The 24,085-nt window shown below is 40.0% G+C and overlaps 2 protein-coding genes across 3 annotated transcripts; both read left to right on the top strand.

The window, feature by feature from the left end:
- The first annotated feature begins 1,913 nt into the window (after positions 1 to 1,913).
- On the top strand, positions 1,914 to 14,639 carry LOC122349128 (zinc finger protein 585A-like). Its single transcript, XM_043245069.1, has 4 exons — positions 1,914 to 2,232; positions 2,667 to 3,641; positions 5,884 to 6,954; positions 9,828 to 14,639. The coding sequence occupies exons 1-4, from the start codon at positions 2,046 to 2,048 to the stop codon at positions 11,399 to 11,401; spliced, it is 3,807 nt and encodes a 1,268-aa protein (XP_043101004.1). The 5' UTR covers positions 1,914 to 2,045; the 3' UTR covers positions 11,402 to 14,639.
- A 237-nt stretch (positions 14,640 to 14,876) lies between these two features.
- LOC122352137 (gastrula zinc finger protein XlCGF58.1) lies at positions 14,877 to 24,009 on the top strand. Of its 2 annotated transcripts, XM_043249771.1 has the most exons (3): positions 14,877 to 16,049; positions 16,781 to 18,274; positions 21,343 to 24,009. In XM_043249771.1, the coding sequence occupies exons 1-3, from the start codon at positions 15,950 to 15,952 to the stop codon at positions 23,205 to 23,207; spliced, it is 3,459 nt and encodes a 1,152-aa protein (XP_043105706.1). In that variant the 5' UTR covers positions 14,877 to 15,949; the 3' UTR covers positions 23,208 to 24,009. The 2 variants fall into 2 exon arrangements, with proteins under 2 accessions (XP_043105706.1, XP_043105661.1); XM_043249726.1 differs by lacking the exons at positions 14,877 to 16,049; positions 16,781 to 18,274 and adding an exon at positions 20,169 to 20,466 and having other exon boundaries at positions 21,223 to 24,009.
- The last annotated feature ends 76 nt before the right edge of the window (positions 24,010 to 24,085 follow it).

The raw sequence follows: 24,085 nt of genomic DNA on the forward strand, positions 1-24,085 counted from the left end.
TGTGTTTGCGTGCGTGTTTTATCGTCCTAATGGAAATGAAACGCGTAAAAACGGCCTAAAAGTAAAGCACAGAGATCAAAGCGTGCTCCAGTATGATCGAGGGCCCGCGAATGTTAAATGATGCCGCCATTCATATCTAAGAGTTTTATTTTAGTGTTAGCTAGTCGTTGTCTAATATATATCGCAGCGGATGCGAATGGGATGCCCTCACCACACAATAGTGCGTGCAAAACAAAGAAACCCACGCTCATAATACAAAACAATATAGTCTTTGTGCTTGGGCTGCACTCTTTCTCTCTAAACCAGTCACCTTCCAGATCAGCCTTGACTTAATGCTTTCAGCGTCTTCACATCTCATTTTGAAAAAGGGAACAATAAGCTGTATATATATATATGTGCGTTTTCAGCTATAATTATTATAAAGGTATGGCCTAATAATAGATTTGTAGTAGACACTCATCCTTTCACGTAGCTTAGTGCAATAAGCTGAAAAAGGTAACACTAAAAAGGTCTGCTTTACGCATTGCTGTAAAAACATACAGATGACCGCATTATTATGCAGAGCATCATTCATAAGTCGATTTATCGGCTCTGTGATGCACACGTTTTCTGTGTTCTCCACAAACTAGCTCACCATTGTGAAGTATCACTGCTCACACAAAGCGATGGTTATTATTTATTAAAGTAATGCTCTGCTAAGTGGAGCTTTTAGACATGAAATCAATCGAAGCGGTTGCTTTGTAAAACGATTCTCTTTTGGTCGCTCGAAACTCCTTACACTCGTGACACCTGCTGGACAGAACAGCGAGCAAACACAGAGCAAACGGGCATTTAATGACACCTTCACAAAGCATTTGTAAAGGTCGGTGTGACTGATTAATTGCAATATACAAAACACATTAAATTTATGTTTATTTTATTAATTTGTAGTGCTTGTGTGTGTGTGTGTGTGTGTGTGTGTGTGTGTGTGTGTGTGTGTGTGGGTGTGTGGGTGGGTTAATGCATCCATTTAGAAATTAAATGTTTCTCTCGTTTTTCTTATCATACACATAAGAACACACACACACATTTAATAGAGTACATGCTTACTCAATTACTGTTTTATGTCCTGTTTGGGTTTATGTATATGCTTTTTTTTATTATTTATTTTTTTTTTTTTTCTCCTAAAGGCATTGTTAACAGCCAGTGTTTTCTGTCACAGCTATTCAAAGGTTTCATCATAGTTATTAAACTATTTCTTGTTATGGTTTTAAATCAGTATTTCACCTTAATTCAAGGGACAAAGGGTAGTGAAAGTTTCCGTGCTTGAAAATGAAGTAATCAAAAGTTACTTTTATAAAGTAATTGAACAGTTACTCTACTTTTTACATTTTAGACAGGGTAACTTGCAACCTATATTTTTAAATATATATATATATATATATATATATATATATATATATATATATATATATATATATATATATATATATAACTTTACTTTAAAATATATGAACTTTCAAAATTACAAAATTCATCAGCTAGTTTTTGACAGATGTAGCATATTTATTTATCATTTGAATTAAAAAAATTAATTCACTATTGATCTGTTTTTTTATAATGTATTTTGTTATGTTATATAATGTATATATGAGTAACTTAAACCCCATTTTTTCTATAATAATAAATATAGCAAAGACCAAACAACTGTGTCTCTGCTGAAAGTTAGACAAAGTATAATTTGAAGTCGATTAAAGACAATTCCCCTTTTAGTCTCAGGACATCTTTAACTTTTGATTCACTTCATCGGTAAGTCCTGTATATTATGTGTTTATTGATCGCCCTCTAGCGGAGAACCGGTCACATTCCAAAAAGAATCAAACCATGTGACGTAACGAAGCATCGTTTGCTGGAGCCACGTGATGGAACGTTTTCAAACGTGCTCCGAAGCCCGATTCAAAACAAAAGATTCATAGTTCCGAAGCTTCGTGAAGAAGTGTTGCGAACCTATACCCATTACAGCGATACACTTTACTGTTTTAAATCAAAGCAGATTCAGGCCTGGGATGTCCGATAAGGAAAACAGCGAATCAAACCTGACCGATGGAGCGACTTTCGGAATAATTGCTTTCGGGATGGAAAATCCCCCGGTTGTAAAGATGGAACCGCACGAAAACAGCCATTCAGTGCCGGATGTAAAGACAAAAACCGGCCGGTCCTCCCCTAGACAGAGGCGGGAGAATAAAATAACATGTAAGTTGTTTATTTGCAACTTAATCCGATTATTGAATCCGTCAAACCGGTTATTGGTTGATCGCCGCTATTGAACGCGTGTCAGATGAAAGAAGGGGCTAGTTTACTCCAGATGTTTTACTAGGCTATACTTTAAAATTATTTGACTAAAACTGACTCTAGAGATGCCATTGGCCGTCTAGGTAACGGGTTTAGACTATTAAAATAAGTTAATATATGATTTTATAATTAAAATCGGAGGAACGGAGGAGTGATAAAATGCCCATTTTCTCAACAACAACAACAACAAATAAATGTATTAAATGCCAAATGCTATTCGAAAACCAATTAATTCAGGTAACAGGTATTATAATTAGAAAATATACATACTAGTGAATATACTAATGTACATACGTTTTAATGCCCTTAAATTGATCTTTTAATGTTTCTTTTAGATCAGAAGGAACTAAAAGGAGATCCTGTCACTCGCCATCAACATGGGATGCCTTTCGTCCAACGAGCAGACGTGAAAAATCAGCCGGAAGAGAAAGATTTCACCTGCTCTGAATGTGGAAAAAGTTTCAGAAACAAGAGGACCCTTAAAGACCACACGGCCATTCACTCGGAAGAGAAAGCGTTCGCCTGCTCCGAGTGTGGAAAGAGTTTCAAACTGAAGAGGATCCTCAAGCAACACGCGAAAATTCACGCCGGAGAGAAACCGTTCGCCTGCTCCGAGAGCGGGAGAGGCTTCAGAGTGAAGAACATCCTCAAGCAGCACATGAAGGTTCACACCGGAGAGAAACCGTTCGCCTGCTCCGAGTGCGGGAAAGGCTTCACGGTGAAACAGAACCTCAAGTACCACATGAGGAATCACACCGGAGAGAAACCCTTCACCTGCCCCGAGTGCGGAAAGAGCTTCATTGTGAACAAGAGTCTTAAACAGCACATGAAAGTTCACACTCGAGAGAAACTTTTCCCCTGCGCCGAGTGCGGACGGAGTTTCGGTTTCAAACAGAGCCTGGAGAAACACATGAGAATCCACACCGGAGAGAAGCCGTACGTATGCCCCGAGTGCGGAAACAGCTTCAGAGACCGGCAGAACTTTAACGTTCACATGAGGATTCACACCGGCGAGAGGCCTTACGTCTGCCCTCAGTGCGGCAAGCGTTGCAAGCTCAGCCAGAACCTCCAGAATCACATGAGAATCCACACGGGAGAAAAGCCTTTCGTCTGCCCTCTGTGCGGGAAGAGCTGCAGGATGAGGCAGAACCTCGACAGGCACATGAAAACCCACACCGGAGAGCGGCCTTACTCCTGCCCCGAGTGCGAGAAGAGTTTCACCATGAAACAGCGCCTCACCAGGCACATGAGGATCCACACGGGACAGAGGTCGAAGCCGGCAGCCGTGGAATACGTGATACAATCCGTTTGAACTTGGCGCAGCTGGCCCTTGTCCCGCTGCGTGGTACGGCGCCGCTGGGTTGGCGGTTTCGTATCGCTTTAAGTGGGCGGGATCGTGCGCATGTTCATCCACAAGAAGAACACCTTTACTTTTGGTCTTTAAAAAAAGGCGCGCTCGGTCGAAAAAGCGTCCTATCCTTCTCTGGCTCTGCTGATTTAATTTTAGCCAATCGGTGATCAGCAGAGATGACGCGTCACATTTGGTAACGCTGCGGTTCGCTTGGAACCTCAACCGAGGCGCTCAAACTTGTATAGCCCCTGACAAGCGTGCAATGTTTTTACGTGTGTTTGTTTTTCTCGTTATTTGTATATTTCTTTACTTATTTATCACATATCAATTTTATGTATCCCTGTATACATACGTACATATTATATGGAGCCTTCCTTAATATTTCTTTTGCAGTGTTTTTCTAATGGTGTGTAATAGGGATGCAACGAAGTTAAAATTCTTGGCCAGTTGCAAAATATTGCATTAATTAAATACAATTTTTACTGTTTTCTAGCTGTTAAATTAATGATAAAAAATTGCCACAAAACAGCAATTTAATCATATTAACCCTTAAATATAGGCTACTTATAACTATATCAACAAGCACAATTTCACTTACAATTAATACGTTTTTGAGACCCCCTTCTTGAATCAGGCATGTATTTATTACTGTACAAATAAATGCAGAGCGGAAGAGAAATCTTTCAAAACATATTATTATTACAGAAAATTATTATTATAAAATTATTATTAATATTACAGATCCTAATTGGAACACTACGTATGAGTGCAAGAATAAATGCATTAACAGAGATGTTGTAATTACTATTATCATTATTATTATTATTGCCTTATTTTATTGTAAAATGCATGAAAATGTTTCTCTTTCGTTTGCCACACGACTGAAGGGTTGACTAGACAACTGCACATTCTGTGTCTGAATGCAGTTGAATATGAGTATGCATAATATGAAATCTTTAAACGCAAAAGGACAAGCATTATCCGTCGTTTTATGTCCGGCAATGAGAGAAAACTCCATCCGAATAAGTTACTATACACAAAGTATAGTGTGAAAAACTACTATACTATACAACACACAAAGATAGAGCGCTACACATATAAATGAATCTTCCAGATCAAAATTGTGCACATTAAAATAGAAAACAAAAAACCCAAAACATTAGATCAACTCCGACTAGCGGTGAATCAAACGTCTAAAGATTCGAATCAATGCGTGACGTAGCGCTGAAACCACGTGACTTGTCTCGGCCAGTTTGATTCTCCGAAGCACTGATTCAAAACAAAGATTTGGAGCGCCCTTGTGTTCAGAAATTGTTTATATGAATTTTAATTTGCGGTTGCGTTTATCTGCTGTTGGACAGTGTGGACAAAAAAAAATGACCGACCTGTGAAGAAAACGAGATCCAACATTATAAATAATGGAGCAGCGTGAAAACAGTCTCAGCGCAGATGATCCAGATATACAGACGAAAACCCGGCAGTCCTCACCTGGTGAAGAGTGGGAGAATAAAACACAGCGTAAGATGTTAAAAAAAACTGTTGGATGTGACTAATGAAAAAATCCGAAATGGTTGGTAAATGTCCGCAATAATTGTTAATTTGTCAGACCAAATATATTTTAAAAATGTTTGGTCCCATTTTATATTGGGTGGCTTTAACTACCATGTAAATGAATCATTTTGTACATGCATGTTTTTACATTGCACTTATGTTTTCTAAAACACCTATACTTAGTTGCATCTGTAATTAATTTCTGCAATTACATTTATAATTAACCATCCCCTACTCCTTAACCTTGCCTTAAACCTACCCATACCACCAAACCTGTCCCTAACTTTACCCGTATCCCTCCTCAATAGCAGCAGAAGTGTTTTGCAACACAATAAGTACATTGTACTTCTATTTTAAGTATATTTATAAGGCCACCTAAAATAAAGTGAGACCAAATGTTGTGTAAAAAAGTGACTTTACTGATCAAATCACAGATTTCCATCTGTATTAACCCTAAGATCAATTTTAGTACCATTTGTAAATTGAGACTAACCGAGTGCTTAAAGCAAAGTGCATATAAAAGCTAATAAATTTGTAAAACCATTTTCAAATTTAGCAATAGCATGAGAGTAACAGATTTTGGCGTACAAAACAATGAGCTCTGTTGCAGATCTATAGCTTAATCCTTGCATTTACTTTTCACTTTTCAGATCTGAGGGAACTCAAAGTAGCTTCTTTCATTTGCCGTCAATGTGGCATGCGTTTCCTTCAACAAGCCGGTCTTCAGAAGCATACGAGAGTTCACACCGGAGAAAAGCCGTTCACCTGCCCTCAGTGCGGGAAGCGGTTCACGCAGCAAAGCCAACTAAAATGTCACATAAGAAGTCACACCGGAGAGAGGCCGTTCACCTGCCCTCAGTGCGAAAAGAGTTTCACGGTGAAGCAACACCTTAAGAATCACATTCGAACTCACACCGGAGAAAAACCTTTCGCTTGCCCTCGGTGCGGAAAGAGCTTCACGGTGAACTGGAACCTTGAGAGTCACATGCGAATTCACACCGGAGAGAAACCTTTCGGCTGCCCTCGGTGCGGAAAGAGATTTGCACAACAAGGGCAACTTAAATGCCACGTGAGAAGCCACACCGGAGAGAAGCCCTTCAGCTGCGCTCGGTGCGAAAAGAGTTTCACGGTGAAGCGAAATCTGGAGATTCACGCGACGGTTCACACCGGAGAAAAGCCCTTCAGCTGCTCTCAGTGTGGAACCGGTTTCACGGTGAAGCGAAACCTCGTCGCTCACATGAGGATTCACACCGGAGAAAAGCCCTTCGCCTGCCCCGAATGCGGAAAGGGTTTCACGGTGAAGCGAAACCTCGAGAGACACGTGAGAGTTCACACCGGGGAGAAACCCTTCGCCTGCCCCGAATGTGGAAAGAGCTTCACGGTGAAACAAAATCTGGACAGTCACGTGAGAGTTCACACCGGCGAAAGGCCCTTCGCCTGCCCCCAGTGTAAAAAGGGTTTTAAAGTGAAACAAAGCCTTGCGGGTCACATGAGGATTCACACCGGAGACAAGCCCTTCGCCTGCCCCGAATGCGGAAAGGGTTTCGCGGTGAAAAGAAACCTCGAGGGGCACACACAAACTCACTCCGGAGAGAAACCCTTCAGCTTCCTCAAGTGTGGAAAGCGTTTCACACAACGGGGACGACTGAAGTGTCACATGAGGATTCACGCTGGAGAAACGCCTCAGTGTGGAAAGAGTTTCGAAACCTCGATGTTCACATGACAGTGCACGCTTGAGAGAAGACTTCTGCTTGCTTTGAGTGCGAAAAGAGTTTCGTAGTGAAACATAAGCATGATATTCTCGTTAGAATAAAGTCTTTATTAGTAATCTTTATTTATATGTATTTAGCACTTATCCATTTCATGTATTCCTGTACTTTATATCAATTGTTTCATAGCATCTACAACAAAATTCTTGCACATTTATTCAAACTGTAGACAATAATATGCTGAAAACAGCATTATTGAAAACAGCTACATTATTGTATATATATATCCCATTAAGTTACTACTACTACTATGAAAAAAAAAAAAGAATAATAATAAGATTTTTTGATAATGTAACTTAAATCACTAAAATAAATAAATCATCCCAAAACAGAAAAGATTGATTGTGGAATAGATTATTTCACCGTTAAAGTTAAACAGTTGGTCACGGTTAAATACAGTCTTAAGTCGATAAAAATGACTATAGACCCGAGCAACAGGTGCCTGAGGATAACCGTTAGGATATAAATTCAAACGCGAATGCGCGGGAGATCAAGTGAAAGTTCTGCTTGATGGGGTGATTTATTGGGACCGTTGGGACGAAGACATATTCATCGACTTTCAAGACGTGTGAGTATATTGAGCACTATAAATCACTGGAATGGTTTTCGAAAGATTGCGTCAGTAACTAAAGATGGATATATTAAGGCTACATGTCATGAAATAAAAAATTAAATCTATACCGATCGACATATAAGTAACTTCTGTCCCATGCCACAGCCTATTTATGTAAACCTTGCCATTAGGTGAATGTTAGTTTCGCCATGAACCACTTGAAAATTTTATTTAGAATTATTTTCTTAATTAGAATAAGATAGCCAACAAATATTCAGTGATTTGTTTATAAAATGAGGTGATAAAAAATAGCTTTATTTTCGTTTAATGTATTTCTGGTTTTAATAAAAAAAAATCTGACAATGGAAATATATGGAAATAATTCTTGATTTATAAGTCTTGCAAACGCTGAAGAATAAATCACATAGCAATGAGTGCACCGCCCCCTATTGGCAAAACATAAAACCCGCCAGATTTATGACGTCCCGAAGCCTCGACTGCTGAAATCACGTGACCTGGCTAGTTTGATGCGCCTCCAAAGCACCGATTCAAAACAAAAGAATCGTTGACGTTTCGGATCTTTACGAAGCAGTGTTTTGAAGCCCCAGTCGCTGCATTAATAACGCTTAGATATTACACCAAATCCGCTTCGATGTGTAGAATGTGTTTTAGAGAATGCAATGAGACAAATCTGACTAACGGGTGTCCTGCGAAATAAACTTGATCGATAAAGATGGAGCAGCGTGAAAGCAGCCAGACCACACAGGCACCAGATGTGAAGACAAAAATCTGCCAGTCGTCACCTAGACGAGAGCAGAGGAGTGAAGGACAGTGTAAGTTGGTTATTTGTTAGTAACATAAAATCAAGTCAGTGCTATATTTGTTGATCTTGACCAATACATCACGTTTCAAATGATTTATTAGCCTAGGACGGGGTTATTCCAGATGTTAAAATGGTCGCAGTAGTTGCAGATTTCTTAAAGCAACTTTATTATTATTATTATTATTATTATTATTATTATTTATTTTTAAATGATCTAAAATCAGACTGAAGCCGAGTGTTATTAAAAAGTGATATTTAGATGCTTGAATAAATGACCTTTTAATGAAATTAAAAACATAAACAGTGATTGATTTAATAATTAACACACTATAAACTAGTTATAATTACAATTGATTCATGGTTACTCCAAATATTTTTTAACAGTATCATATATTACATTTAAAAATGGATGTAGTCATTTTATTTAAGGGTCATATGATGTTGCAAAAAAAAAAAAGTTGTGTATTTGGTGTAATGCAATGTGTTTATGTGCTTTAAGGTTAAAAAAACACATTATTTTCAACATACTGTACATTATTGTTTCTCCTCTAAGCCCCACCTTCCTGAAACACTACAGCGAGAATACTAGCTCCGTCTTCTTTCTTTGCATAAACATGTGGGCGTGTTATAAAAATAAACCCACACCGTGATGTAGAGAAGTGGGGGCGTGTTTAAACGAGCTGTTTTAGGAGGGTGTGGAAATGTCATCAACTTTTATAAAGAATATCTCTTTGGTTTTGAAACTAGTCTTTGCAATTTTTTGATGTTTCAAGTAATTGATGTCAAATGTGAAAGTGAAAGTAAAAAACACACCCTTTTTTAAAGTAGGAAGGAAAGTGAGAAAAACGAGCTAAAAGCAAACAACTACTTGTTGCCGAATTAAGCAATTATGTTAGCGCTAACTGGATGCAAAACAAAGGGAAGACTGAGGCAGCTGTTTCAAAACAACGCAGATTTGGCTAAAATATCATATTCTTGTGATGTTGGGTACCAGAATTGACGGATGTCAATGTACACATCTTCATCATGACTAGACAGACGCAGCGAGTTTGTCCTTACTATACACGTGAGATCTGATTCACCTCGTTGTGACTATCCCATCAGATTGTCTGTCTCAGTGTGCAGTTCGGCTGATCTGGTTTTGTCTATTCATTTCTCTGTTCGGGCAAAGCAGAGAAAGGGGAGGTAACCTTTCCCTGTATGGAGACGATTCCAGTTGTGCAGGCTAGGAGAACTCATATTAAAGTTAAAAAGCCTAATAAAGTGAATGGGACCTTTAAACCCAAAAGAAAAAGACTTGTTGTGGAAAATGCTATAGGCAAGGACATTACGTGCAAGAACGTGAGAATGACGTCCATCACGTTCTGCTGTTAAACTGACTTTAGCTCAACCTCATCTTAATTATCCTTCAACTGATTTTTTACATTGATATTTTAATGTTTATTTTAGATCAGAATGAACAGAAAGAAGATTCTGTCACTTGGGATGACCGTGGGATGCCTTTCGTTGAGCAAGTGAGTCTTGAGGAGCGCATGAGAACTGATACTGAAGAGAAACCATTCATCTGCCCTCAATGTGGGAAACGTTTCACGGTGAAACAGAAGCTCGACGCTCATTTAAGGATTCACACCGGAGAGAAACCATTCACCTGCCCTCAGTGCGGAAAAAATTTCACGCAACAAGGTCAGCTTAACATTCACATGAGAAGTCACACCGGAGAGAAACCGTTCATCTGTCCTCAATGTGATAAGAGTTTCACATCGAAACAAAGCCTTAAAAGTCACATGAGAATACACACCGGAGAGAAACCGTTCACCTGCCCTCAGTGTGAAATGAGCTTCACGCAGCAAGGATACCTTAAACGTCACATAAGAACTCACACCGGCGAGAAACCTTTCACCTGTCCTCAATGTGGAAAGAGTTACAAAGTCAAACAAAGCCTCGAGAGCCACTTGAGAGTTCACACTGGGGAAAAGCCGTTCATCTGCCCTCAGTGTGGAAAGGGTTTCACAGCAAAACAGTGTCTTAAAAGTCACATGAACATTCACATCGGAGAGAAACCATTCACCTGCTCCACCTGTGGGATGAGCTTCACGCAACATCAAAGTCTTAAACGTCACGCGTGGACCCACACCGGAGAGAAGCCTTTCATTTGCCCCGAGTGTGGAAAGAGCTTTGCAGTGAAACAAAGCCTCGAGAGCCACATGAGAATTCACACCGGAGAGAGACCTTTCACCTGCCCCGAATGTGGAAAGAGTTGCACAGTAAAGCAAAACCTTGAGAGTCACATGAAAACTCACACCGGAGCGAAGCCTTTCTCCTGCTCTCAGTGTGGAAAGAGATTCACGGTGAAGCAAAGCCTCGAGAGCCACATGAGCGTTCACTCCGGAGTGAAGCCTTTCACCTGCCCCGAGTGCGGAAAGAGTTTCACAATGAAGCAAAAGCTGGAGAGACACATGAAAATCCACACCGAAGAGAAGCTTTACATCTGCCCTTTGTGCGGGAACAGTTTCACAATGAAGACCAACCTCGAGAGACACATGAAAATTCACACGGAAGAGAAGCCGTTCACCTGCTTCGTGTGTGGAAAGAGTTTCAGAATAAAACAAAACCTCGAGAGTCACATGAGAGTTCACACTGGCCTGAAGCCCTTCATCTGCTGCGAATGTGGGAAGAGCTTCACTGTGAAACAAAGCCTTGAGAGTCACATGAAACTTCACAACGAAGCCACGGCTTTCACCTGCTCCGAGTGCGGAAAGAGTTTCACCGTCAAACAAAACCTCGAGAATCACATGAGAATTCACACCGGAGAGAAACCTTTCACCTGCCCCCAGTGTGGGAAGAGCTTCACGCAACACGTACACCTTAAGCGTCACACGAGAATTCATTTCGACAGAGTCGGGGAACCTTCTCCGCTGTCTCCTGTGTACGCCATCCGTCCAGATGAAGTGATAGCAGTCATAGCGTACCAGGACACCAACCAGCTCTCAGAGGAGAGTGATGTAGTCAATCTATTCGTATGATTGTTTGGCCATGAGCGATGAGAGACCAATGGGACCGTTTAGTCCGGATGGCACTTTTACACCCCTACTCCCAATCAGTGTTTCAGTCGTTCACTATAATGGGAAGTGCAGCGTTTCCCCTTAATTTTACATTCCCACAATTAGTCTACATATTTTGAATGTTTGGTATACCTTGTTTGTTTATTATTTATCCAATATTTTTCGATTCTAATCATGCAGAACCCAATGTAAAAATAACATTTAAAGGCATAGTTGACCAAAACATTTAAATGTACTTTTAAATGTGTTTACTTACCCTCAAGATGTAGGTGACTTTATTTGTTTGCAGTTAATAAGATTATTAGGTGAAATCGTTGCCCTTTGCGATTCATTTACTTCATGTCTGTGGCTGCCTAGTTTCTATACGGCACACTTAGCTGGAAGTCATTGGATTGGTTAGATTATACAGGATTTCTGGGACTCTTTATCTTCTTGCCTGTGAACAAAAATGCTGTGAAAACCCCCAAAACCAACAGAAGAAAAAAGCATCATGTTTGCAACATGCTTACAATCTTGAAAAAAAAAAAAGTCACCCGTTTACCTGCCAGTCATATGGCCTCTTGGGCGGGCCTTGGCCTTTCAAAGTGGTCAAAGTTCCCAGACCTTCTGCCGTCAGTTTGAAAGTCTGGCTAAATAGGAGTAGTGGCTCCTGGTGTTTTTTTAAGATTTGTGCTATTTTATCAGATTTTATTGCCTCCTATTAAAACAATAGGGAGCGGTCTGATAGGTAGGTTTAAAAGTCAGGACTCTGGTTTTTGAGCATCAAAAATAATATATATAGAGAGAAAATTAAATCAATACCCATTGCTCCAGGTGATGCTTTGAAAATTCTTATGAAGCGAAATTTTTGGTTTGTGAAAGAAAATTAACATTTTCAACATTACCTTATTACACAGCCTGGGCAAGCAGATCTTTGCACATTCACAACAGACTCCCATGTAAGCTGATGGTGCTGTTTGTTTGCAATGGAAAGCGAGGGTGTGAGAACTGAGAAGGATGGAGGACTCAGGGGCACAACCGCAAACCTTGGTGGGAATGAGGACTCTCGAAACATGGTGGCGTTTGTGCAAAGACAACAGAGCTAAAATCTGGATGCAGGAGATCTGTCAGTCTTCTCAAGTGGGATTGTGGGGATCTTTTTAAGCTGGTTCCAGCATCCAGAATAAGGCCAGGTAAGTATCAGCCAACGTAGGTAGACAGCACCTCCAGAGACGGCACTAGTTGTAAATGATGTTGATTTTAGTGCACCTCAATATATCGTCAGGAGCTGCGGGTATTGATTTGGTCTTTTTGACGTTTAGAAACTGTCAGCCACAGATGGGCAGTGTACGAATGGCCAAGGACAGCTTCACCTAAACATTTTCCTTACTGGTCTAAAAAACTAAGTAAAATTATTTTTAGGTGAACTGTCCCTTAAAGTTCTATGCAAAGTAGAACTGTAAAAGATGCAAAGTGCTCATTTTACATTCATTTAAATCAACAAAAACACTGATAGCTATTTAAAGTAGGTTTTCGGTAAAATGCACTCCAAATCATAAGCACGTGCAACTCAAAGTATATATATATATATATCTGTTTAGATACATTTAGAGCTTTGACTCGCACAAATATTCAAGATTTTTCAATAAACTGCTAATCTCATATGATTTAATTTCCCACCCCATGCTCTTATACTGCTACAGAAGAGTTTAGTTTAGAGTGCATTTGAATCATTTTGAATGTCAGACAAAACCTTCCTACCAGGGAGGAAATAACAACTTCTAAAATGTCTGACCCAGTTTTTCCTGACTGAACTGCTGTAAAACAGAAAGTGTTAGTTATCACTTTTATTTAGAGATATAAAGTTGTTGTTTCATCCTGTTGTGACTGGTGTATAAATAAGGCTTCTTGAACTATAGAGAAAAACAGGTAGGACTTGAATTTGTCCGTCTGGACTTGACTGGATCGTTGTTGTTTGCTATTGCTGTGATCACATGAATGAATCCTTCTGGAGAGAGAGGGGATATTTACACACGTCATAAGAGAAGAAACATTAAATAAAATTAAAAGAGCATGAATTATAAATAATAATAATTTAGTATAATTCTATAAATGTTTTAAAATAAATATTGCGTTAGTCAATAATATTGGCAATTTAATGGTCGCTTTAATATTTATATAATAAAACTCATCAAATATTCTATTTCATGAATTTGCTAAATATTTTATACTTTTTTTTTAAACAATTTGTTTACTTGATTTAAATCAGGCTAACAATTTAGGTATTTTTATTCCCAAAATGCAAGAAGGAACAGCTAAGCTAAAAGGATTTTCTACATATATTTACTTTAGATGAGTGCCTCACACACAAAATAAAAAAAACAATTCAACTATAGGGAGACGTTAACGAATGAAACCTTACAAATCTTAAGTCAAATTTAATGGTTTAAAAACGACAATTAAATATACATTTCCAAAACTATAATATTTACATCAGTCCTAATTGCGGATGATTGTTCCAAACTGTTGTGTTTGTGATGGTGTGTTGGTGTGTGAGCCGTGTGATGGTCAGCCCCCTACGATCCTACAGAGGATAAGAGGTTGGGATTCTCTGTGATTATCCATTTCGAAGGCTGTTGCCATGTAGAGCTGCAAACTGATCCAGCCAAAGCTTAGGCAATGTAAATGAATGTATATTACACCTGTCAAAATGTTCGTCAGGAAAAACAGAGTCACCAAAAGAACAATCCAAAAAACATTTGACCTGCTTTTATTTTATACCATTAAGATGTTTTTAAACGTTTTAGATTATTTTAATACCTAACCCATCAAGTTCCAGTTTGTTCCGGTTTTGTTTTCTTATCCAATATGTATGTTGTTGTTTTGTTTTATTGTATTAACTGTTTAATTAAAACTTCGCCACCACCTCTCCGTTTATTAGCAGCGTTATAATGTTTCTAAAGCAGGGAAACAGGCTACTGTACAATACGTCGAAATAAAAAGCATTTCAAGCACAACCCTTTTTTGAATATTTAACATGTTTATAATATTGCTGCAGAAACTAATTGTTTATCATTTTCTTAGGATGCCCGGTGGCTGAAAGGTGGGAGAATGCCATCTGTGCCCAGTTTTTCCAGATGCTTATTATTAAATTCACAAACCAGCTGCACTGACTCGCATTCCTTTGAGGGCCTAAATACTACACTAATCCCTACTTTATGGAAGGTAACCGAGTCTAAACCATACACTGGTTCACGGCTTCACCAGGTCAGCGGCCTCGGCATTTTGAAACGGCAGTGACGTAATGAAGACTCGGAACTCCCTCGCTCCGAATCATTCGACTCGAGATTCAAACACGTTCCGAAGCCTCGCGCGGCACCGTTCGAAAGAACACCGCTGAATCTGTGAAGTAAATAAGATCGAGCCTTTCCTTATGATAAACATTACCTGCTCGATCGTTTCTTGCTTTTTATTCAGTAATGATCTTTTAAAGTATATCGGTGTCATGTCACAGTATTCTATGCATTTTGCAAAAAAAAAAAAAAATAGGAACCATCACAGAAATTATAATGGTTTCCACTTAAAATACCAAACATTACAAATCATTAACTTTTAACCATTACCAAATGGTTTCCTGTAGTGTGTTTTAGGGCATATTCCATTAGGATTTAGTAGAAGGTGACCGATTACAGTTACCAACACAAGTCTCATTATAACCAATAAAACTATTATAATTTTGTAATTGTGTCTATCCACTTTTCAATGCAGAAGCGAGCATATGGGTGAGACTTCCGGGTTATTAGTCCACATAAATAATGAAAAGAATAACAACTTGCAGTAAACCTTAAAACAATTCGCACTACCAACCAGTGTGTTCATAATTAAGATACTACATTAAAATAACAGAATAATAACCAATGCACAGCTAAAAGTAGTTGGATGCAGATGAGACCGGAAGTTAGACCGTTAGAATTTAGAAATTTTTACATCAAGAATAAGAATAATATTGTTGTTTTTTTAAGCAGGGTAAATTCAACTGTAAGAATCAAAGGGGATTTTCACATCAAAACCAAACAATCCAGTCACAAACAGTATGTGTGTGTAATGGCTGCTCTTAAACCAATGAAAAATATTTTCTGTCATTGGTTTTGTGTAATCTACAAATTAATAAGTACCATTAAGTGTATCTTATTTTTTCATTATATATGCGCGTTTGTCAATTAAACTGAACCTACGTTGAAAAGCGGCCTCTAGCCGCCAACCATAGAAATTTCATAACAGTGATGAAGACTCGTTTGCTGAAACCACGTGACTCGGTCAGTTTGATTCGTGATCCGAACCACTGATTCAAAGATTCGTAAACGCTTCGAAGCTTCACGGAGACCATAACTACATAAACGCCGGGATTGTTTAAAGCCAAATACATTAATGTGCGGCTATATAATGTCTGCTACGAAATTAAGAGAATCAAACGTGACTGACTGAGCGATCTGTGTAATAAACAGGGTCGGACATTTCCTGCTGATAAAGATGGAGCAACATGAAAACAATCGGACCACAGACACTCCAGATGTGAAGAAGAAAACCTGCCAGCCCTCACCTAGACAAGAGCAGAAGAATACAACAGAAGGTAAGCTATATATCACAAGAATCTGTTATTTGGTGTTACTAGTTAAAAAAACACTTATTATGCCAAATTATTTATGCAAACGGGACGATTTGGTTACTCCCGGCATACAATTTTACAATAGTAGTAAAATTAGTTGATTCCTATTTAAACCCGAGATTCCAAATGCTTCAGAAAAACTAGACTATTTGATCTTTGAGATCGTTGGTTATAAAAAAAAATGCAACTTAAAGGGCCAAAACTATGTAACATTCCTTCACCATTTATGCAAAAAAAGCCATCCCTACACTCCTGAATGTATTATGCTGTTTATAATACAACTTTGGCTACTTAACAAATAAATGCATACATAGGAAGACATCAAAAACCTGTATTCCTAACCTGTATATTATTTAAAACAAACTTGGCTGACGTTAAGATGTTCATTTGGCCAACATTGTAAACCATATAATTGTTTGTAACACTATAATTGCACCAAATTACAAAAAAAAGTTTTAATGGTAATGGCTTAAACAGGCTCATACATATGCAAAACTGTATCTCACACATGCTACATTTATTCAAAGCTCAGACCATTTTTAATCTGGCTATAAAAATCTGGCTGCTTGCTTTATACTTTGAATTGAGGTTTAGCGAAAAGTGCCTAAACAACGACTTCTGTTGCATTCTGCTATTAAACTGGATTGCAAACTATGCCTTTGTTGTGTTCATTAAACTTTTAATGTTTATTTTAGATCAGAATGACTTCAAAGAGGACCTTGTCACTTGCCATGAATGTGGAATGGATTTCTTTGAGCAAGCGAGCCTTGAACAGCACGCGAGAATTCACACAGAACAGAAACTGTTCATCTGCCCTCAGTGTGGAAAGAGTTTCGCCGTGCAACACAGGCTCGAGGCTCATTTAAGGATTCACACCGGAGAGAAACCGTTCCCCTGCTCTCAGTGCGGAAAAGGTTTCACGCAACAGGGTCACCTTAACCTTCACATGAGAAGTCACACCGGAGAGAAACCGTTCACTTGCCCCCAATGCCAAACCAGTTTCACGTCGAAACAAAGCCTTAAAAGTCACATCAGAATTCACACCGGTGAGAAACCGTTCGCCTGCTCCGAGTGCGGAAAGAGCTTCATCACACAAGGCCACCTTAAACGGCACGTGAAAACTCACACCGGCGAGAAGCCTTTCACCTGTCCTCAATGTGGAAAGAGTTACAAAGTGCAAGAAAGCCTCGAGAGTCACATAAGAGTTCACACCGGAGAGAGGCCGTTCGTCTGCCCTCAGTGCGGAAAGGCTTTCACAGCGAAACAGTGCCTTAAAAGCCACATGAACATTCACATCGGAGAGAAACCATTCACCTGCTCCACCTGTGGCATGAGCTTCACGCAACAGCAAGGTCTTACGCGACACATGTGCACTCACACCGGAGAGAAGCCTTTCATTTGCCCCGAGTGTGGAAAGAGCTACACGATAAAACAACGCCTCAACATTCACATGAGGATTCACTCGGGAGAGAAACTCTTTTCCTGCTCTCAGTGCAGGAAGAATTTCACGCTGAAACTCAGCCTTGAGAGACACATGAGAATTCACACCGGAGCGAAGCCCTTCTCCTGCTCGCAGTGCGGAAAGAGATTCACGGTGAAGCAAAGCCTCGAGAGCCACATGACCATTCACACCGGAGTGAAGCCTTACACCTGCCCCGAGTGCGGAAAGGGTTTCACGAGCAAACCAAAGCTTACCTACCACAGGAGAAACCACTCGGGAGAGAGGCCTTTTATATGTTCCAAGTGTGGCAAAAGTTTCACGGTGAAACAAAACCTCGAGATTCACACGAGGATTCACACCGGAGAGAAGCCTTTCTCCTGCTCCCAGTGCGGCAAGAGCTTCACGATGAAACGCAACCTCGAGATTCACATGCGGAGCCACACCGACGAGAAGCCTTTCGCCTGCTCCCAGTGCGGAAAGAGTTACAAAGTGCAGCAAAGCCTCGAGAGTCACATGAGGGTTCACACCGGAGAGAACCCTTACGCCTGCTCCGAGTGCGGGAAGAGCTTCACGGTCCGGCAGAACCTCGAGAACCACGTGAGGATTCACACCGGAACGAAACCGTTCACCTGCTCCGAGTGCGGAAAGAGCTTCACGGTGAAACAAAGCCTTAGGAGTCACATGAGAATTCACACCGGAGAGAAACCCTTCACCTGCCCCCAGTGTCCCAAGAGCTTCACGCAGCATCATCACCTTAAACGCCACGTGAGGACTCACGCTGTTGAGAAGCTCATTGATGGAGTGGGGGCAATCTCCACTGTCGACTGCGGACGATCCAAATAAAGTGGACAATTGGAAATGCTCCCCCACTGTTAACAAGCAAATGTTGGTTTGTACCAGAAATGCATGGGAGCACTTCAGGATGTCATGGTATATACCGGATGGGCGAAATAAAGTCGTTTTGTTTTATGCTCTATCGTTTATTTCTTGGCGTCGCAAAGCAATAATTTGGATAACTCACAAAAAGAGACAGAACCAGGTGGAGCCGTTGTTTACAGCGCGATCACATTTTTTTGCTCCTTTATTGGCTTCGAACGATTACATAAATACACCTGCATGCGTCAGAATCCCTGTCTTTGCAAGTGTTCTCATAAACAGTGATTTAGGTCTTAAGGGTTGAAGCAAAAATGCACATGTAAGTGTAAGCGGTCCAATTTTCGTCATCTCTGCTGTTCATATTAAATCAAGCGCTAAATCACTTTTGTAACTTTAATACGAAAAAAGTGAAAGACAATAATAGTTATATATTTGTATATATGTGCAGAGTCTACCCGTGTTAATTCGCTGCCTTTCCGTTATACACACGTTTGCACATTAAAACCTGAACTGGACCGATATTAATAACGATAGCGATAAAGGCGCAAAGAAACGATATCGTTAGAATCGTCAGAACGATACAAACATTGGCAGCCAATCAGAATCCGTTCTGTTCTCACGCGCTCGAGGATTTAAAGCGGCAGAGGCGTGCGCGCCTGCGCTGAGAAGAAACAGACCACAACGCGCTAATATCGTTATCCTTATAATTATCGTTATCGCGCTGGGTTTAAATCAGATACGTGCCTGTTACAAAATTGACTAAACAAACGAGACCGAATGGAATCCACGGGATCTGACATTTCCTGGTAATAAGGATGGAGAAGGATGAAGACAATAAGACCACAGCAGGACCAGACGTGCAAGCGAAAATATGCATAAATGAAGTGTTTTTCCAATCGGAAAATTATATGCATAAAACAAGCTTAAATCAACATTTTCTTTTTAAATATCCATGAATATAAAACAACGTAAAATTACAAGATATAGTATTGTGTCATTTATTATAACTAGTATTACTATATAGTTTAATTAGAGATATATGATAGTTGTAATAAGGATGAACAGCATTTTAGTGTCTCTTTTCACTGTGATTTTCAGATTTTTAATTTTTTAACATTTTTTTCTAGACCAAGAACATCCCAGTTTTCGAGGGTGACCACATGTCAATTATGAAAAATATATACAGAGATATTTAAAATAAAGGGCTTTGCTCTTTGCTCTGTAAGGCTGTGTCAAATATAATTCTTTACATGTTAAATTAGTGACAGCTCTTAGCTCTCGCATTCAACTCATTTTATACTTTATTTGTGTTGCCGTTTTTATCCGTATGCTGTATAACACCGCAGTTGCAGTACTTCACAGAACAGTATTTTACAGAAGTGTTAAAAACGTCTAAACTAAACCTGCTGGTCCACACAATGGAAATAAAACACAGACCAAGCATGTACACATTTTTACCAATAAATAGCCTACCACTGAATTTATCCTGTTTGTAAAAAATAATATGCAAACCAAATTTGAAGTTTAATGTATTGGTTTTGCATATCACTGGTTCAAGGGTTAATCTAATCTTTCTTCACAGTACAAACCGCTGATCAGGGTTTGATCTGAAGCTAGGTGGATCTCCAGAAACAAGATTGGGCATCCCTGATCTAGAGATCTGGACTAAACTGTCTGGTACAGTAAATTATTGCCCCCTAGTGGAGAACCATGGACATGTAATAGGGTTTCTGACCGGTTTGTGACGCAACGGGGCCTCGGTGCTGAAACCACGTGACTTGACCAGTACGCGCGTGCTTGTTTCGCATTCGCGTGCAAGCGTATTTAATCGGAAAGTTAAATCAGTGATTTTAAAACCATATCCGATTTGGTTGTAGAATAGCAGTCGGAGGATAAGAGCGAATGAAAGCCGACCGATGGAAACTGATGCAATAAGCGGCATCGAGCATTTCCTGCTGATAAAGATGGAGCGACATGAAAACAATCAGACCACAGACACTCCAGATGTGCAGAAGAAAACCTGCCAGTCCTCACATATGCAGGATTGCACGAACAAAAGGCAGTGTAAGTTGGTTATTTGTCAACTACAGTAAATCAAATAGGTTAAAAGATTGTTTATTCTATTAAATCGTGACTAATATATATATATATATACACATACATATATATATACACATACATACATACATACATATACATATACACACATATATATATATATATATATATATATATAGATACACATATATATACACACACACATACACACACGAGGAAAATGTACCTTAATTCTTAGTTACAAATAGCACAATATATATATACTGTGTGTGTGTGTATATATATATATATATATATATATATATATATATATATATATATATATATATATATATATATATAAAAATAATGAATTAATTCTTAATGAAAAGTCTCATGGCAAAATCAAAAATCAGTGAAAATTAACCTTGCAACATGATGAACTCTTCAAAAAAATATTACAGTAATGTTAATTCTGAAGTATTTATTAAGTATATATTTTCATCTGTATGCAACCGAGTTTCATAGTGTGTCGTGAGACACTTAAATTACCCAACACTAAATACAGCAGAAGCCACGTTTGACCAATCAGATTCAAGAATTCAAGATTGTAACGTAATAACAAATTTCTTACTTCAGTTACCCGAGTACTCATGCCCATCCCAAGCTCTAGTCCCGTTTACTGAAGATCTGGTTGTATGTATTACTTAATTGTGCACATCATTGCTGACTCAGCTTTATTGCCCGTGAAGTGATTTTTGACATTAAATGTTTTTCTTTTAGATCTCAGGGAACTGAAAGAAGATTCTGTCACGTGCCATCAGAATGAGATGCCTTTCATTCAACAAGCAAACCTTAAGCCGTTCACCTGCCCTCAGTGCGGAAAGACTTTCATATTTAAACAAAGCCTTGAGAGACACATCAGAATTCACACCGGTGAGAAACCTTTCTCCTGCTCCGAGTGCGGGATGAGTTTCGTAGAGAAGCAAAAGCTTAATATTCACACGAGGAGCCACACGGGAGAGCAACCTTTCACCTGCCCTCAGTGCGGGAAGAGCTTCACCTTCAAGCAAAGCCTGGAGAGACACGTGAGGATTCACACCGGAGAGAAACCCTTCTCCTGCTCCGAGTGCAGCATGAGTTTCATAGAGAAGCAAAAGCTTAAAATCCACGCGAGGATCCACACCGGCGAGAAACCCTTCCGCTGCCCCCAGTGCGGAAAGAGCTTCAGAGTAAACAGGAGCCTTAAAAGACACATGAGCGTTCACACCGGAGAGAAACCCTTCGGATGTACCCAGTGCGCAAAGCGCTACACGGTGAAGCAACACCTTGAGAATCACATGAGAATTCACACCGGAGAGAAACCTTACACCTGCTCCGAGTGCGGGAACCGTTTCATGGAACAGCGACAGCTTATAATCCACATGAGAATACACACCGGAGAGAAGCCCTTCACCTGCCCTCAGTGTGGAAAGAGCTTCACGCAACAAGGACAGCTGAAATGTCACATGAGGATCCACACGGGAGAGAAACCTTTTCCTTGCGCTCGATGCGGAAAGTGTTTCGCAGTGAAAAGCACCCTGGACAGTCACCTGAGGATTCACACCGGAGAGAAACCTTTCAGCTGCTTGCAGTGTGGGAAGGGTTTCATTCAACAAGGGCAGCTTCAAATCCACATGAGCGTTCACACGGGAGACAAGCCTTTCGTCTGCCCCTACTGCATGAAGAGTTTCCCGCTGAAGCATGGCCTCGAGAGGCACATGAGAATTCACACCGGGGAAAAACCCTTCGGCTGCCCCGAGTGCGGGGTGAGCTTCACGGAGAAGCAAAAGCTTAATATTCACATGAGGATTCACACGGGAGAGAAACCGTTCAGCTGTACCGAGTGCGGGAAGAGTTTTACCGTCAACAGGAGCCTTAAGAGGCACGCGAGAACTCACACGGCGGAGAAACCGTTCGCCTGCAACCAGTGCGGGAAGAGTTTCGCCGAACAAGGGCACCTTGAAAGTCACATGGGAGTGCACACCGGAGAAAAGCCCTTCGCCTGCTCCGAGTGCGGAAAGAGTTTCACGGTGAACAGAAACCTCAGGAGACACATGAGCGTCCACGCCGAAGAGAAGCCTTTCTCCTGCCCTCAGTGTGGGAAGGGCTTCGCGGAGCACAGGCAACTTAAAAGTCACATAACCGCTCACACCGGAGAGAAATCCTTCGCCTGCTCGGAGTGCGGAAAGAGTTTCGCCGTGAAGCAAGGCCTCAAGAGGCACCTGAGGATCCACGTCGGAGAGAAGAACTTCGCCTGCCCGGACTGCGGAAAGAGCTTCATGCAGCAAGGACACCTTCAAAACCACAGGCGCATCCACACCGGAGAGAAGCCGTTCGTCTGCTCCGCGTGTGGGAAGCGCTTCACGATGAACATCACCCTCGAGAGGCACATGAAGACTCACACCGGGGAGAAGCCGTTCGCCTGCTCGTACTGCGCCATGAGTTTCGCCGTGAAACAAGGCCTCGAGAGGCACGTGAGAGTTCACACCGGAGAGAAGCCGTTCGCCTGCTCCGAGTGCGGAAAGAGCTTCATGCAACGAGGACACCTTCAGATTCACCAACGGTTTCACACCGGAGAGAAGCCTTTTATCTGCTCTGAATGTGGAAGGAGTTTCACAGTGAAACAGAGCCTTAAAATTCACATGAGAACTCACAAACCGTCGAACGGAGTGGCTGCGTCTGTGTGCATCATCCATCCAGATGAGGCGGCTATTGGAGGAGAGTGATTCATCGATCTTTTTAAATCATTTTCGCCAAGAGTGATAAGACACCAATGGATGCCAACAAAAACAGATTGTAAATAGAAGCATTTGTAGCAATGGAAGGAGACCTAAATTAGTAGCTGTAACCAATTTTCTATGTTTTTATTTTAGTATGTTTACTAATTCATCTTGTACACATTTCATATTTTTCTTTTACTTTATTTATAGCTTTCATTTACATCAATACCCGTTTTTACTGATGCCGTATATAACCAGATTCAATGATTTGTGCAAGGCAAATTAAATAAGTTGAACTATACTTTGGTACAGCATTGTTAATTGCATAAATACATTTCACAGACAACAATACCTTCAACTACCTTCCAAGCTGACCTGACCTATTTTGAAAGTTGTGCTAACCTGACTAGCATAAATTGTAATTTATCGTAACCGCCGCGTAGAAGAATCGTTTTCTTACACAGGTAAAGCTTTTCAACTGACATGTAGTTACAGTTCGTATTGTTCATACAATATATTTTAAAGAACCGATTACACTATACAAGCAGTTAACTGTATTAATGCTATACTCTGTAAACATATATGGATGAAACATATATGATGTTTACAGTCAGATTTAACTTAAAATTAGAAAGTGCTTTCCAATTTTGTCTGTATTCGCATCAGACACCAGTTGCCTTTCCATTAATGTCTTATATTGATTTTTAGATTTTACTTACAAAGACCTACTTAACAATAATAAATTAATAATGTTTATTTTCCATTAATCATTAACAGTGGTGATTTAATAAAAGTGGTGTATACAGCCTTTTCTGGACATTGTTTATTTTCATTGTATGGGCAAAAAAAAAAAAAAATGGAAACATTCAACAAAATCATACAGT

The sequence above is a fragment of the Puntigrus tetrazona genome, chromosome 1, assembly GCF_018831695.1.
Source record: "Puntigrus tetrazona isolate hp1 chromosome 1, ASM1883169v1, whole genome shotgun sequence".
NCBI lineage: Eukaryota > Metazoa > Chordata > Actinopteri > Cypriniformes > Cyprinidae > Puntigrus > Puntigrus tetrazona.

Excerpts from the sequence above, each read along its gene's own strand:
- LOC122352137 (XM_043249771.1), top strand. The coding sequence starts at position 15,950 with ATGGAGCAACATGAAAACAATCGGACCACAGACACTCCAGATGTGAAG. Across the intron at positions 16,050-16,780 it reads GCAGAAGAATACAACAGAAG|ATCAGAATGACTTCAAAGAG; the intron begins GTAAGCTATATA and ends TGTTTATTTTAG. Across the intron at positions 18,275-21,342 it reads CAAGAGCTTCACGCAGCATC|AAAGCCTTGAGAGACACATC; the intron begins ATCACCTTAAAC and ends TCATATTTAAAC.
- LOC122349128 (XM_043245069.1), top strand. The coding sequence starts at position 2,046 with ATGTCCGATAAGGAAAACAGCGAATCAAACCTGACCGATGGAGCGACT. Across the intron at positions 3,642-5,883 it reads ATACGTGATACAATCCGTTT|ATCTGAGGGAACTCAAAGTA; the intron begins GAACTTGGCGCA and ends TTCACTTTTCAG. Across the intron at positions 6,955-9,827 it reads CGAAACCTCGATGTTCACAT|ATCAGAATGAACAGAAAGAA; the intron begins GACAGTGCACGC and ends TGTTTATTTTAG.